The sequence below is a fragment of the Mastigoproctus giganteus genome, chromosome 4, assembly GCF_048544385.1.
Source record: "Mastigoproctus giganteus isolate SK-2022 chromosome 4, ASM4854438v1, whole genome shotgun sequence".
Taxonomy (NCBI): Eukaryota; Metazoa; Arthropoda; class Arachnida; order Uropygi; family Thelyphonidae; genus Mastigoproctus; species Mastigoproctus giganteus.
The window spans coordinates 133,976,966-133,993,991 of record NC_143578.1 but is presented as its reverse complement, the minus strand read 5'-3'; the positions used below and the strand labels follow the sequence as shown (position 1 = coordinate 133,993,991).

Genomic DNA, 17,026 nt, shown 5'->3' with positions numbered 1-17,026 from the left:
ATCAAGCATAAGCAGACAAACCAGCGATGAAGAGGAAAAAAATTAAATGAACGTACATTATCTGACATATATGTATCACAGTTTGTAAGGTAAGACTATTATAAAAATTAAGTTTCCGATAGTTATAAAAAAAATGGTGTTTTTTTTTTTTTTTTTTTTTTGTTAGCTTTTGAAATGTACGTACCCCCCCTCCCATTTTGTACTGGTTTTTAGTCACATATAACTCGGTTTCGCATTACACAAGATTTTGTAGGAACCAAACTACCGTGTTATACGAGGGTTACCTATCCTATATTTGTAACAAATATACTATATATTACTAAACCTAAACTATTTGCTTGCTTTAAAAACTTTCTAAGAATAACTGTTATTTTATTAAAAATTATGTAATAATCGGCTGTTAATAATCATATATTATATGTTCATTTATTCATTAGGCATGTTATTTAAAATTAAAATATTCTACATTGTTTTATTCAGTCAAAAAATTATTATTCATATTTTACCATGAATTTTTTATCTCAAAAATAAATTGATATTTACTGTAATATATTAATATTTGCAAAATCAAGCATTTAATTTAGATTTCTATTTCAACAGATGAGTTACTCATCTTCATCACCAGGAAGTCATTATGGAGTAAGTAATTCAAGATTACAGTGTATTTAAATGTATTAAATAGAAGTTATTTTTATTAAATTACCAAAAATTATATAATTATTTTTGAATTACCATAAAATGTAGACATCAGGAAATAATATCATTTTGTAGTTTTAGGTAATCACATTATAATAGTTAAATTATAATAATAACAAATAGAATGGGTTGAACCACCTTGCTTGTCTTAAAAAACTTCCAAGAGATATTATCATTATTAACATAATTCTATATAATAATAATAAGCTAATTCCACTCACACTCAAAGTTTGGGGACAAAAATGCTTCAGCTAGATTAATTTGAGTTAGTTTGTTTAATCATTGGAATAAAAATATTTAATCTTTAAATATTCATTCATTAAAATGGTGTTTAATCTTTTTCGGCTTCTGAAATTAAATAAAGATAATGTATTATTTTTCTAAATTAATTTCATAGAACTTCAGAACATTGTAACGCGATTCTGGCAGTATGGTACAAGTAAAGGATAACTTAAGCAAGTTTTCATGGTATTTCTAATCAGACTTAGACAAGTGAAGGAGCTATTAACAATCCTGTATGGTCTGATAATAGTAGCGCTACGTGTAGTGGCTGTGTTAAAATGTGCTCTCAGTTATATTAAAATTTGGTGGTTTAAGCATAAAAACTGAAAATACATCTTAACATACAGAAGAGATACAAAGGATTCATTAGACACATAATTTATATCTATGTGGTAAATATTTAGGCTCCAAGATTAAAATAACAGTTTAAAAGTTAGCTCGTTTCAAGAATACAGAAGATTATGCAGCAGTTAATGCCATATGAAAGGAGTGTAGAATTGAAATATAGGAACAAATATTTTAAAATGTAAGAAATGTATTCATTGGGGGTTAAGACTGTGCAAATCAGCATGAAAATATGTTTATGGTAAGGAAACGTTGCATGCTTTATTGTTTGGGAGAAAATTATTTTAAAATATGTTCAACATAATTAATTGGAAATATTGGACTTTAATTAGACATCAAAGAAGGAAGAAGAAGGGTTATAGCGTCACCGTATGAGTAAATTCATTGACTGAAGATATAATAATTACTTGTGTGAATCTAATGATTAATATATATCCGTGTATATACATAGCCGACCTTGGAAACCAGGTAAAAACCAGTTGTAATCAGTCTTCTGCACTAAGTGGGGCTCTGTTGTAGTCACCATTCCTCTTCAACAGCCTCTCATGGGATGCATGATGACTTTTCCTATAATTAAAGCCGGCCCCTTACAAAATCGGCCATGTGGTGGGAATTGGCATACCACCACATTATCTGATGCCACAGAGACCATAACAAAACCAACTCCAGAAACTTGTTAAAGGAAGATCTGCAACTAGGTGGAAGGATGGATCAGTGAACTTTTGGACATGACATTTTGCAGTACCGCTCATATAACACATGAATGATACAGTGGGAGGAATTTGTTGGTGGCCCCAACAGCTCCTCAGGGAACTGTGTGACTGAAAGAAGAAGATGGTCTGATGATGGGATTCTGCAATAATCCTGAAACGATATCTTTGTAATAAGTTTAGGAATTACATCAATGCACTTATTAATAAACTAATTTTACATTATTATCATGGTAAAAGAGCAGTTAATTTCAAAATTAATCCATGAATAATCACCACATAGTGTTATTTCCAAGTTATATTTTAATGGAATTATCTATTCTTGTTTTTGTTATTAATGGAAAATATGAATGCTGCATAACAGCATCATTATTCTGTATGGTATGCGACCATTTCATCAGACATCTGTGCTATGAAGCTGGTTAACAATGTTTTTCACTAAGATGCCAAAGAAGTATAACATAAAATTTCAGAAGACATATATACACATTTTCCATGTATTATAAAATCTGGAAAAAGTAACACATTTACTTTGTGCTTTTTGTAGATATGATTTTTCAATTTCAAGTAGCAGGATATGCAATGTGGTCAGATGTTTGCAAATACATATGCATAAGGACAGCAGTTAATGCTATATGTATATGCATAGTGCACAGAAAAATCTAAAAGTAGATATAGCATTTCGTAGTGTTAGTGATGATGCTGTCATATGTGCCAAATGCTTATCCACAATGTTTATCACAGAATATAATGTTTCTTTGAGTTGTGCTAATCATGCAGGCATATCATTCAGAAATATGGTTTCTTGTAGTAAAACATCAAAAGAATATGGTTATGAAAGAACAGAAACAGCTGTTCTTTCATAACCAACTCATTTGCTTGCATGACCAGAGGTGGAAGTTCAGAAATTAATTAGCACCACCTCATATTGGCGAATGAATAATAAGCTTTTGTAAACAAATACATGTGGACATGTGTGGACATGTGTTTTTGTAAGGGGCGGCTCCTAGAACGTTAGTTCAACTCCGCCTCGTATCTCTGTGAAGATCAGTATCTCTACAAATGGGCCAGATATGTGTGTGACGTCGGTTTGTGTGTATTATGTGTGTGTTCTGTTGTTCTGTTCTGGCCACTTGGCTACCCAGAAGCATCAGTCACCTGGACAGATGATTCTGGGTACTCGTCCACACCACGGGAAGGTGGGCCAGTTCCAGCTAAACACGTACCGTCTCAATACGAGACTCTGATCCACCTGATGTTGCCAAAAGGTGGGCCAGATTCCTCTAGGGGCCCACTCCAGAGGAGAGAGAGAGAAAAAAATAAATAAAAATAAATAAATAAAAAATAATATATATATATATATTTAGATTTTCCCGTGGTGCAAAAGGAAAAAAAAAAAAAACAGTCACTGTAAAACGCGAAACAACAACAAAAAAAAAAAAAAAAAGTGACAGCAACCCTGAAGTTCGCAAAAAAAAAAAAAAAAAACCAACCATGTGACTGATTGTAGAACGCGAAGAAAAAAAAATAAATAAATAAAAATAAATAAATAAATAAATAAAAAATAATAATAATAATAATAAATAATAATAAATAAATAAATAATAATAAAAAAATAAAAATAAAAAATAATAATAATAAAATAAAAAGAATAAATAAAATAAAATAAATAAAAAATAAAGGGGGGGAAGAGAGAGATGGTGTTTTCCTTCCAGAACACAGGCCGCAGAAACAAGCTCCACAGCCCATGTAGCAGGATGGAGGGGGGGGGGGAATACATGGTTGGTTTCAGTTCACTGCTGGGTCCTCGATGTTTGCCACTGGGGGCCTGTTAATCCTTCGTCTGCGCTTAAAGACTTCAGCTGAGTGGGTTTGCAGTGCAGGGAGGTTGTTAGGGTTCTGTAGGAAGAGCTCTAGATGCTCGCCAGAGATCTGTGTACAGCTGACAAGGTTGTGTCTCAGATCAGCATACGTAATGCACTCGAACAGTACATGCCACCAGTTCTCTTTGGCTCCACAATGGCAGAGGTCTGTTGGGTGGAGACCCAGATGGTGTAATTTTTCATTCATGGATCCGTGTCCGGTAATTAGGTATGATGTTTCTAGTGAAGGGGTGAACCAAGACTGTACAGATTTAGTAGCAGTGTAGGTTACATCAGGTAGGAATCTTTTTGTGACAATGCCCAGTGTTGAATTATGCCATCGAGTTTGCCAAATGTTGAAGAGCTTGTTGTAGCACCGCGTCATCTCAGCCTTGGGGTCAGCATCCAGATTAACCTCAATGTCGAGGATCCTTGTTGGGATATTTCTCGTAATTCGGAAGCACAACCCTCGGAAAATGACATGTAGATCGAGCGGAAGTGCTCCCGCAATGACCTGAATGGCAGGAGTGGAGACCGTTCTACACACTCGGCAGATTGCCATTAACATTGACCTCTGGATGGTTCCAAGCTTGTCTCGCATCTTTACAAGAGTTACCCGATGGAACCAGGCTCCGGCTGCATAGGTCACAATTGGTAAAAATACTGCATTGTAATACAACCGTAGGGACCTTTTGGAGAGTCCCCAATCATTCTTAGAGATGCGTATGATGGTTCCTGAGAATCTCTTAACTTTGTTTCGTAGATTAACAAGATGTGGGAGAAAGCTGAGTTTGTGGTCAATAATCACTCCAAGTACCTTGGTTTCAGTGACAATTGGCAGTTGAGCGTTACATATCTTTACTTGCGGTGGGCGCCTGAGATCCAGTCTATTCTTAAATAGCATCATTTTAGTTTTCGTTGGGTTGATATGCAGCTTATTAAGTGCGGCCCAAGTTGAGAGATCTTCGAGGACCTGGTTCGCATTTTCTTCAATGGCCTTCCGTGAATGCCCTGACACCACAACTGTGAGATCATCAGCAAAGGCCACAATTTTTGCATTCCTGAAGGTGCGGGAGAGCCAGTCTTGGAGGACTATATTCCAAATGAGGGGTCCCAGGACTGACCCTTGGGGACAACCTCGATTTACTGATCTGGTGACTTGCTGGAATTTTGACTTGAGAATAACTGCTCGGTCAGAAAAATAATTCTGGAAGAGGCTGTATAATTGCCGGGGGCAAGCGGCAGTTCGAAGGCGTGCCAAGGCACTATCCCACCAGACGGTGTCGAAGGCTCCCTCGAAGTCTATGAAGATGGCCAATTCGAATTTTTCTTCAGAACTTTCAATATGTAAAACCAAATCGAAAAGAGCTTCTTCACACGACCTTCCACGGGTGAAGCCATACTGGCATGGTGAGACCAATTCATGCATTTGTAGCATGGAGACAACCCTCAGAGCCATGAGTCGCTCCAGGACCTTACCAAGGTTAGCCAGCAGGGCAATAGGCCGGAAGCTGCGGGGGTCTGTTGGTGGTTTGTGAGGTTTCTTGATGAGGCGTATGAGGGCAAACTTCCATTCTTTTGGAAAGCATCCTTCTTCCAAGCATTTATTGAAGAGAAGGAGTAGATGGTGCGGCCGCAGTGTGTAAAAGCGGATGATGAAGATATATTCTATTAGGTCAAGGCCTGGACACTTTTTGGCATTAATGTTTTTAAGGACTGCTCCCAGTTCTTCTAGTGTGAATGGGTCGGCTTGCTCTTTTGCTATATAATTGCTGTTGGCAGCTCTAATTGCTGAATGTTCTGGGTGATCCTCAGAGATGTCATCAGGTGGAAACAGTTTGTCTAGAATAAGGTTGGCAGAATCCTGCCAACACTTAGTTTCCTGAGCGTCTACTGAAACAGTGTTGAATATTTCTGGGGAGAAGGTTTTCTCTCTCAAGATCTTATATGCCAGGCCCATGGATTTGTACGGTTGGTTTCTTTTACGAAATTTGCCCAAGTTTCTCTCTTTCTGGTTGCAATTGCCTTGGTATACTCATTCTTTTTGGCGATATAATCCCTATGAAGGCGTTCGACATCAGGAGCTGGCCAATCACGGTGTCGCTGGTAGTTCCTGCGCGCAGAGTGGACTGACTTACGAAGGATGGTAAGTTCCCGGGTCCACCATGGGCAGATTGCTGGGCGGAACACCTTCTTCCTTGAGGACCTGTATGAGGCTCTGAGTATGGAGTGCTGGATAAAGGTGGTCAAATCCTCTGCATTTAGCGAGTCCATCTGTGATGGGTCTGGATTTGGAAAGTCCAGTTCTATGGAGCTGTCATATGCTTCCCAATTGACGTTTCTCGAAGAGAATCTAATGAAGTCAGTTGGCCTTGCTCTGTTGTTGTTTCTCGGTGGAACCAAGTCAAGATGGAACAGTATGGCTCTATGGTCGCTAACAGTCAGATCCGGAGTTACCTCCCAGCAACTAACTGACTGACGTAGGTCCTTTGTAGAGAAGGTTAAGTCAATATTAGATTCACCGGTGGAGCTAGAGTACGTAGTGAACTGGCTAGGCTGGTTATGGATAATAAGATTTTGGCTGAGGACAAAGTCCTCAAGAAGCTGGCCACGGCCATCAGCAACCGCACTGTGCCAGAAGGGGGATTTTGCATTCAAGTCAGATGCAACCAGGAGTTGTTTGGAGCCAATAAAATTCAGGGCGAATTCCAAAACGTTTAGTGCTTCATTGATGTTACCTGAGGGAGGGCTGTACAGTGACATCAGGTAGAATGATTGATCTGTAGATGTAATTTGGATACAGGTGGAGAACTGATTGCAGAGGCCCTGGACAACCAGGACATCGAGATCCCTATTTATGACTGCTATACATGTTTTAGGGTCCACTGGGACAGGTTGAATGACTCGAGTGTGTATGGAAAAGCCAGTAATTTTAGAGGTTGGTGGGGTTGTATTCTTGCAGCATACGGCTCTTGAATCAGAACTACATCAATTGAATGCTCCTCAGTGGCCTGGCGTATTTCATCTGCAACTGTGCGGGACCTTTGCCCATTTATTTGCATCATTCTCAAGTATTTAGTCTGAGATACGGGGGCTCCTCTTAGGCTTCCAGAAAGAGTGGGCAGGACTGGAGCGGGGACACAACTGGTATTTCTTGTTGGTTTAGGCATCAGCGGTCCTTAGTCTTACGAGTTCCAGAGCCCTTTGGTATTCTGGGCATAAAATATCCCGGAGAGAATGGTTATGTGCTCGCCTGTTCCTTTTACAATTCACACAAGAGAGTAAACCCCCGCTATTCGCGGTATCTGTATTCGCGATCGCCGATTTAATATAAAATGAAACCTAAACAAATGTGAATTTTAAAGCGCCATGAACATTTTCCGCCATAAAAAAACATGGGCGTAGCTAAAATTATCTTTCCCGGTCAAAACAGCGCTCAGTGGGTGGGGGGTGAGGGGTGACAAAATCGCGAGCGTGGTTGTTTATCGCTAATCCTTGTTCAGTATGTGTTATGCGCTTGTCATGGGAGGTTTCGTCGTTTGTTTTTAATTTATACACTTATAAATTGAATAAATTTATCAATTTATAAATTGATATGCTTACAAAAGTGATAAATCTACTGTTTTGCAGTGTAAAACAGACTGTTTTCAGGTGTGTTAACGGAAGAAAGTGACTATTGTGGACAAGTTCCTTCTAACCCCTACAAAAATATGGCTACAAATAACAAGAGAAATGTGAAAATATCAAAGAAGGTGATGACATTAGCGAATAAAATTGAGTTATTAGATAAAATTTGTAATGGTGAAAGTGAGTTAAAACATAAAATCAATGAGTCAACGGTATGATCAATCAAGAAATCGGAAGAAAAAATCCGCCGTAGTGTCCGTGAAAACGCGCTAATTGCTTCAAAAATTTGCTCTGTAACTCGTGATGTTAAATTAGAAAAAATGGAAAAGGCTTTAAATCTGTGGATAGAAGACCGAACTCAAAATAAAATTCCGTTAAGTTCACTCATCATTCGTGAAAAGGCAAAACTCCTTTATCAACAATTTAGTGAAACTGGTGACAGCACTGGCGGGATAAGTTTTTTTGCTAGCAAAGGCGCTGGTTTGAAAGATTTGTTTGAAATTTCTAATCAATATTACATTTAATATTAAATTGTTTCTTATTTTCATTTCTATGCCATATGCTTGCACATCACTATGTACTGTCTAAGTAGATAGTCATATTATGAAGGTATATATAATACATACATAGACAAAATTTTAGACTAGTTTTTCTTATATATTTCATACTTTGGAACGGAACCCCTTTATTACTATGGAAGCCATAACTCAGTATTCGCGACATTTCTCAGGAACATAACCCCCGCGAATAGCGGGGGTTTACTGTACATTTGTCATTCAGCTATATTACATAGGGGTGGCTGGAATCAATATCCCTATCTATATTTGAAGGCAAGTTGAAATCTCAAGTTATAAAGCATCCTTTGAGATGTTAATAAGGGGATTATAAGAAGTGAACTTGTACAAAGTTATGTTAGTCTGTAGGTGATCTATGGGGGGAGGGGTGCATATTCAGATTGCCAATAACTGTATATATTGAGAAGTGATAGACCTGCAAAATAACCATTGGAAAGCATTACTGTGGCCATATTGGTTTTGGACAGCACTCAATTAGATGACGAAGAAACTGCGATCGGTTCCATCTGGGATTTACATGCCCAGGAGGAAACTGATAATATTTGCCAATTACAGCAATAGTGTTTCCATATGGATAATTTAGTATTACAATCCTTTATTTAATCTTGTGGTGGATGTAAAGCAGACTGATATGTCGAGGGTTTTGTGTCAAACAACATTAACTACAAAACCGCGTTTTCTTTTTGCGATAACTTTAGTTTACTTTATACAAATAACAATGCATATCATGTCATAGAACTGTATCTCTCTAGTACTATACAAGTTAGCTTAGGCTGTAAGTACATTTCCGGTAAAGCAAGAAGATGTTAAATGACTTTTTTGGTTAACTACAAAATAATTTTGTAGTTAATGTTGTTTGACACTAAACCCGCGATGTGTGCCCTTTTAAAGATTGGGTTGTGACTATTAAATATGTACTGATAATTGAATCATGTACTATAGAACATTTAATAATTTGTCTGGGATAAGCATGATTATGGTGAGATTTCCTAGTAAATTATATGTATAAGAGATTCACTAAATTATTAAGAGGTGAAATATATTCAAGTTCTTGATAAGCAAATGAGGCATCACTGTGACCGCTTAAGCTTTTACTATGAGCAGAGTAGTGAGAGTACAATGTCTGTGGATTCCGGTATTGTTACATTGCAGGAATATTCATTTCAAGAGATGTATGAGCAGTTGGAAGCTCAAATGGGATTTTACTTTGAGGATGCATTACCTGAACTTGATAGTATGACTTACACAATTTTTTGGACAGAAATGGAAATAAATTCTAATTTCTTTAAGGAGAACTCGAAACAGTTCTTTTCAGTGGTAGAAATGCACAGTCAGCTGTTGAACTTGAGTGGGATTTCTTTCAGCGAGAGTATACATTCTGAATGGTGGTTATCAGTACTCCAGAACTCTAGTGAGGGAAGTGGTAGGTAAGATTATCAGACCAAAACAACTTTTTAATGAGTTGGTGAAGGATTCCATGATACATAATGACTCAGGATCTTCCTCGCCTACAGTTGTAATTAAAGCTGGGAAGATTCCCCTTTTTCTTCCAGTAAAGAGGTTAGAAAGGTTTTCCTATCTGAAATCAAATCAACCATAACAGATGTTAAGGTTAGACTAAGCTAAGAATGAAGCTGTGGTTTTAAAGGGGAAATAGCATGTGACATTGAATTGATTCAAGCAAATCATCCTCTGCGTGAATCTAGGCTTACAGCGAAAAGATCTATGCAATTATATTCATGCGTAATCATCTTTGACGTTAGTCTGGAAATAGATGCAGAAAAACTAATCGAGGAGCTGTTTATCCGGAACCTCTCTCTCTCTTGTCATGGCTCGATAAAGATGAATTTTATCATAACTCCCTGGCTTGCTTTTCAAAAGTAAATAAATAGGTATGGATCAGCACATAAGTGGATTTTAGCAGCATCAATTAAGATTCGAAGTTTGTCGGAATGATCTGACCGCATTGGAAAGCATATAATTTAAAAGTTATTATTTGGTATATTTGGGCTTTGGTATCATTATTTGGTATCACTATTTGGGCTTTGGACACACTGCAGAACAATGTTATTCCAAAGGAATCACATGTTTGCATTGTGCAGCCAAAGGTCACTCTTGCCATGAATTAAGAAGTGAAAAAACAGAATGTTAGATTGTTTAAACAGGTCATCTCATTCTGTCCATAACAGATCCTGCTCTTTTATTATAAGGCTAATGAGTATATTAGCATTAGCATTTTAATTAGCATTAGTAGAGGCATTTGATGCAAGAAAGCAAGCTTATGCAGCATCAGCCAAAAAAAAAAAATAAAGTAAAATAAAAAATAACCACTTCCACTTCACCCCTCTGTTCGTTCGAAATACCTGTCCAGCTGAGCCTTAAACTTATTTAGGCTATCAACTTCCACGACAAGGGATGGAAGTCTGTTCCATCTACCAACCACCCGCTGGCTAAAGGCAAATTTCCGCACATCTATCCTACATCTGTCTTTCCTCAATTTGAATTTATGCCCTCTCAGGTGATTATTCTGAGCAAGAGGAAGAATCCCATCAGCATTGAGCATGCTCAAACCATTCAAGGCTTTGTACACCTCTATCAGATCACCTCGCTGGTGCCTAGTCTCCAGACACTGTAATTCGCAAAACTTAAGCCTTTCTTCGTAAGAGCACCCCTTTGTTCCATTCACTAATCTTGTTGCCCTTCTCTGTACTCGTTCCAGCAGCTCTACATCCCTCTTGAAATGAGGCCTCCAGGCCTGTATACAGTACTCTAGGTGTGGCCTGACCATTGCCTTATACAAGGGAATAATCACCTCCTTATCCCTGCCAGAAAAATTCCTATATATCATTGACAATACACCATGAGCTATTCTTGCAGCCCGTCTGCACTGTTCAGAGAACTTCATATCTGCCTGCACAACCACCCCCAGGTCCCTTTCATTCTCTACCACTGTCAGTATAGTACCACAGAGTTGATACGTTGCTCTGGGGTTGCTGTTTCCCATATGTAGTACTTTACATTTGTCAATGTTAAACTTCATTTGCCACCTCTCAGCCCATCTGCTCAACCTTTCCAGATCCTGTTGCAGCAGCATAGTGTCAGTAGTGTCCTTGACAACCCTGCCAACCTTCGTATCGTCTGCAAACTTGGACATTAAGCTTGATATACCATCATCAATATCATTTATAAATACAGAAAACAATAAAGGACCCAATACTGAACCCTGAGGGACTCCACTAATAACATTTGTCCACGATGAGCAGTGTCCATTGATTACCACTCTCTGTCTTCTCCCCCTCAACCACCCCTTTATCCATAGCAGCAATTTGCCTCCAATGCCACACTGCTCCAATTTGTGCAGCAGTCTTCCATGTGCAACAGTATCAAAAGCCTTTCTAACATCCAAGTATATAATATCAAAGTTATTCCCTGCATCCAGTTCTTTTGTGACTGCATCATAGTATCCAATCAAATTGGTCAGGCAAGACATCCCCTTAACAAAACCATGCTGTGTCCAAGCTATAACTGAAGTCTTGTCTAGATGATCCTGCAGTGCTTCTTTAACCAGTGCCTCCATTAATTTTCCGGGAACAGAAGTTAACTCACAGGTCTATAATTACTTGTGTCAGCCTTTGATCCTCCCTTGTGAATTGGGGTCACATTTGCACATCTCCAGTCCATGGGTACCTCCCCTGAGTCCAAGGAATCTCTCATAATTATGGCTAAGGGTTTGCTTACTTCCTTTGCTGCCTCCTTTAATATAACTGGATAGATCCCATCCACCCCGGGTGCCTTTCTTGTGTTTATCTTCAACAATTTCTCCTCCACTTTACTCTCAGTTATTACAAGATTCTCTAGCTTACTGCTAGAGTTAAATACACCTCTGGCATTCCCCTCGCTGAATAACTCCTCATGTGTGAATGTCGATGCAAAATATTCATTTAGTTTGTTAGCTACCTGAGCAGGGTCATCAACAGTTGACCCATCGATATCAAGTGGACCAATCTGATTCATCCACTTCCTTCTAGAGTTTACATAAGTAAAGAACTCTTTGCTGTTTTTCTTTGCATCCCTTGCCAAAGATTTCTCGTAATCTGCCTTCGCCTGCCTAACCTCCTTTGTAACTTGATTACAGATCAACTTGTATCTATCATAGGCTTCTGTGTCACGTGTTAATTTGTATGTATCCCATGCATTTTTCTTCTCTGCCATATGCCTCATTAGTTCATCTGACATCCATTTAGGCCTAAACCTTGAACGATATTTCTTAGTTGGTATATAACGCCTAGTAGCTTCCAAGATAAGTTCTTAGAATGCTTCCCATTTTGAATTTGCTGTTGGTAACATCATCAGTTGATCCCACTGTATAGAATTTAAATACTGTCTCAGTCCATCGTAGTCGCCTTTACGAAAGCAATAACCCTTCCCTTTACCCCTAATGGTAGTTACCTCTTTGAGTAACTCCCACTTCAGAACACTGTGATCACTGCCACCTAGTGGTTCATTTATCTGCAGATTCTTAATGCATGAAGAATCACTACTGATAATCAAATCAAGAGTATTACTCCCTCTAGTTGCCTCCCGAACATGCTGATGTAGAAAACAATCATCCAATAAATCCACAAAAGCCTTGCTAGTGTGTGAGTGACCACCCCCCAAATTCCAGTCAATATCTGGGAAATTAAAATCCCCCATTATAAGACTCTCTGATTTACTGGCCCACTCTATTTCCCCGTACAGTTTCTTATTATACTCATCAGAGTCATTAGGCCTATAGCACACTCCTACTCTCAATTTTGATCTCCCAATACTTATGTCACACCAAACTGACTCGACACTGCACTGTCCAGCAATGTCGACTGGCTTCACTTTCTTGGATTTTATGTATTTCTTAACTAATAGCATAACCCCTCCTCCCTTCCTACCCTGTCTATCCTTTCTGTAGACATTGTACTCCCCAAATTCCAGTTCTGCATTCCTTATATCTGTGTGACACCACGTCTCTGAAATCCCAACAATATCTGCCTTTGATGTTTTGAGCAATACCTCAAATTCATCAAATTTATTTACTAAACTCCTAGCATTGGTGTACATGCAAGTATACATGCAACTGCTCTTCCTCTTAGCCACCCTAACACAATCCATGTGTTCACCTGTACCCCCATGATTCCCAGCAGTCTCTGAAATATCCTGCATCCTATTTTCCAGGCTGCTGCTCATTCCAATGGAAGCAGTGCAAGAATCACTTTCTCCTCTGCCAGTGGCTGCTGTTAATCTATTAGTCCTTGTATCCCCCCAATCTAGCAGTTTTCCGACCCACCTAACACTGCCTCAATAGCATCAGCAAACATTCTTGCACCCTTTCTGTTTAAGTGTATCCCATCCCTTGGGTGGTTGTGCAGGCAATATGAAGTTCTCTGAGCAGTGCAGACGGGCTGCAAGAGTAGCTCATGGTGTATTGTCAATGATATATAGGAATTTTTCTAGCAGGGATACGGAAGTGATTATTCCCTTGTATAGGGCAATGGTCAGGCCACACCTAGAGTACTGTATACAGGTCTGGAGGCCTCATTTCAAGAAGGATGTAGAGCTGCTGGAACGAGTACAGAGAAGGGCAACAAATTAGTGAATGGAACAAAGGGGTGCTCTTATGAAGAAAGGCTTAAGTTTTGCAAATTACAGTGTCTCGAGGTGATCTGATAGAGGTGTATAAAGCCTTGAATGGTTTGAGCATGCTCAATGCTGATGGGATTCTTCCTCTCGCTCAGAATAATCACCTGAGAGGGCATAAATTCAAATTGAGGAAAGACAGATGTTGGATAGACGTGCGGAAATTTGCCTTTCACCAGCGGGTGGTTGGTTGGTGGAACAGACTTCCATCCCTTGTCGTGGAAGTTGATAGCCTAAATAAGTTTAAGGCTGGGCTGGACAGATATTTTGAACGAACAGAGGGGTGAAGTGGAAGTGGTTTTTTGTTTTTTTGTAGCAGAGCAGCTATTTTAGCTTATCCATTATGTGTACAAACATGATTCTTGTTTATTGAAATGATTTGTACATACGTCCTCAGCCCAATCAAACTAGGATAGGGTAGTTGGGATATCCCATGAGGAGAAATTACTTGAGTCCAAGGTCTAGATCAGTGTTTCTCAACCTTTTTTAATTATGCCCCCTAAAGGGCTTTTTTAGGCAATTTTTTTTCCTAATTGCCCCCATGAAATTTTAAACAAGAAAATACTTTATACTTACTCTTTATTCAATGGGATCCCTGAGCCTGATGCTTCTTAGCAAAAAGTTCAGTGTTTGGTATGATGTTAGTAAGTTTAATTCTAATGTCTCCTCTTGAACATATCAATTCTGTTTCTTTCCTTTGTTAATATTTTATTTACTGAACTATAACCGCTTTCAACTAGAGCTTACAATACCGGTCAAAATCTTAATACCAGTATTTCAGTATTTTTAATTTATGAAACCGGGATACCGGTATTTCAAAAACAAACATTTTTCTCAATAAATTTTGATGACAATTAGGTGCAATAAAGTAAGATAAAAACAAATACTGTAATTACTTGAATTCACATTTTAAATAAACTTTTATTGCAATAATAAATATTCTGAAAAAAAATTATTAAAAATACAGTTATTCTAAAAACAAAAAAATACATATTGTTACTGCAAAGTTTAGTTATGTTTAAGCATCCACACTACCTGTCTGAATAAAGTGAGCTCTTAAGAAACATAAGCAATCAGTAGTATGAGCATTTAAAATGGATCTAATTTTGGTACATATTTGATTTGCAGCAGAAAACGCACTTTCAGATTCTATGGTGGATGGTGCTATTTTACTGATATAATCGTAGACAATCTCAGTCCATATTTTCTAGGCTTTGAACATTTTTAGAAAAAAAAAAACAGTTAAAAGTATTTCCGACTCAAGTTTATCTTTTAAAATCTCATTGAAATCGGACAATTTCTTATTTTGGAAAGAATTTACGGAACACTGATGTTCTGTTCCATGTTGGTCTTCCAAGGTTACGTTCATCATTTTCATGAAGTTGAAAATGAAAATTGTCATGAAGTTGAATCGGACAATTTCTTATTTTGGAAAGAATTTACGGAACACTGATGTTCTGTTCCATGTTGGTCTTCCAAGGTTACGTTCATCATTTTCTGAAGGAGAAAGACGTTTTATTAAGCTAAGTATAATTTTCACTATAGTATCTTTACTGAGTCTGGGAGAGAGAGGGAATAAGGAATAAAGAAGAGAGCAAAGAGTGCAGTTAAGGAATTCTTCACATATATAAATTCAAAGAAGAGAAGGGCAAATCAGAACGGACTCATATGTAATTGCATGGGATAGTATTAGATACCCCAACTGATGTTGCAAATGAACTCAACACTTACTTTGCATCGATATTTACAGAAAAAAACCCTTTGTGTGAATGAGATATTATGGGAGTGAAGTTGAAATTTCAAATGATTATTTAATAAAAAAACTTTCGCACCCACAGGCAAGTAAGGTTCCTGTGGTTGATGACATATACCCTATAATCTTAAAGGAGGGGGAAAGTGAGTGCATTGAACCATTAAGGCTAATTATGAGAGCATCACTGGACTCAGGAGATATTCTGTTGGATTGGCGTAAATTAGAACGTAAAGGCGGTTCTAAGAGTGTAATGGGAAATTACCGACTGGCCAGTCTAACTTGTAGTAAGGAAAATCATGGAGGCAATGATCAAGGGTGAAATTCAGTATCATTTAGATAGAAATGGAATTCTGAAGGATACATAGCATGGTTTTGTAAAGAGAAAATCATGTTTAACAAATCTGTCAGCCATTTTGACACGGTCACTCGTGAGCTGGATTTAGGGAATAATTTTGACATTGTTTGCCATGAAATTCAGCAAAGCATTTGACTCAGTCCCACATGAGCAGTTACTTTATAAGCTGGAACAGGTTGGAATCACAGGTAAAATCCTTAGATGGATAGAGGATGGCTTGAGGTCACCAGGCAGAAGATTGTGTAAATGGTTATTCCTCAGATTGGGTTAATGGTTATTCCTCAGATTGGGTTAATGTAAGAAGTGAGGTTCCCCAAGGATCAGTATTGGGAAGGGATAGAGGCTGTGATATCTAAACTTGCATATGATGTAAAGATAAGTAGAGTAGTTAATGATCACTGCCAATCAGAGCTTCTTCAGAGTGACCTAGATAGACTTCCGGGATGGTCAGAAATGTGGCAGCTATGCTGTAATTCAACAATATGCAAGGTCTTACACCTGGGGAACAGCAACCCCAAAATAACTTATACACTTGGTGGAGTTGAACTAAAGTCAGTAGTGGAGGAACAGGACTTACGATACGGTCAGACATGAAGTTGTCCAAAAATTGTGGACAGGTTGCAGTGTTGCATGGTGTCCTATTGATGATTTATCGAACATTTGGTAGGAGAGATAAGGACGTCGTAATCCCATTATATGAGTCTGTCATATAATATAATAGACTTATATAATGCTATTGTTAGACCACATTTGCAATACTGTGTTCAAGTATGGAGACCGCATCTAAAAAAAGACATCAAGTTTCTTGAAAGGGTACAAAGAAGGGGGAACTCTTCTGATGAGATCAGCAAAATGGCGACCATATGCGGAAAGACTTCTGACTGGAAAAATCATGGGGGAGGGATTAGACTGGATTGCACGAAGTTTTATATCAGCCAGCGAGTTAGAAATTACTGGAATAAGTTACCTACATGGGTTGTTTGGGAAATTCAAAGGTCAGCTGGATGGCAGGAGGGAAATGCATAGGTTGTCTATTTGCTTTTCTTTTATTAGTTATTAATTTTTTATTTTATTATTATTATTTTACTCTATTTTTTTTTCCTTCCTAGTGCAGCATAAGCCTTAGGCTTCCTTGCACCATATGGCCATTA

At 38.1% G+C, this 17,026-nt stretch overlaps 1 protein-coding gene across 4 annotated transcripts in view; it reads left to right on the top strand.

Moving 5' to 3' along the window:
- LOC150087077 (single-stranded DNA-binding protein 3-like) overlaps positions 1–17,026 on the top strand; it is a 538,273-nt gene that overhangs the window by 363,035 nt on the left and 158,212 nt on the right. For all 4 annotated transcript variants that reach the window (XM_090371800.1, XM_090371798.1, XM_090371799.1 and 1 more), the window contains one exon: positions 601–639. In XM_090371800.1, the coding sequence (XP_090227926.1) occupies positions 601–639 (39 nt within the window). The remainder of the gene's footprint in view (positions 1–600; positions 640–17,026) is intronic.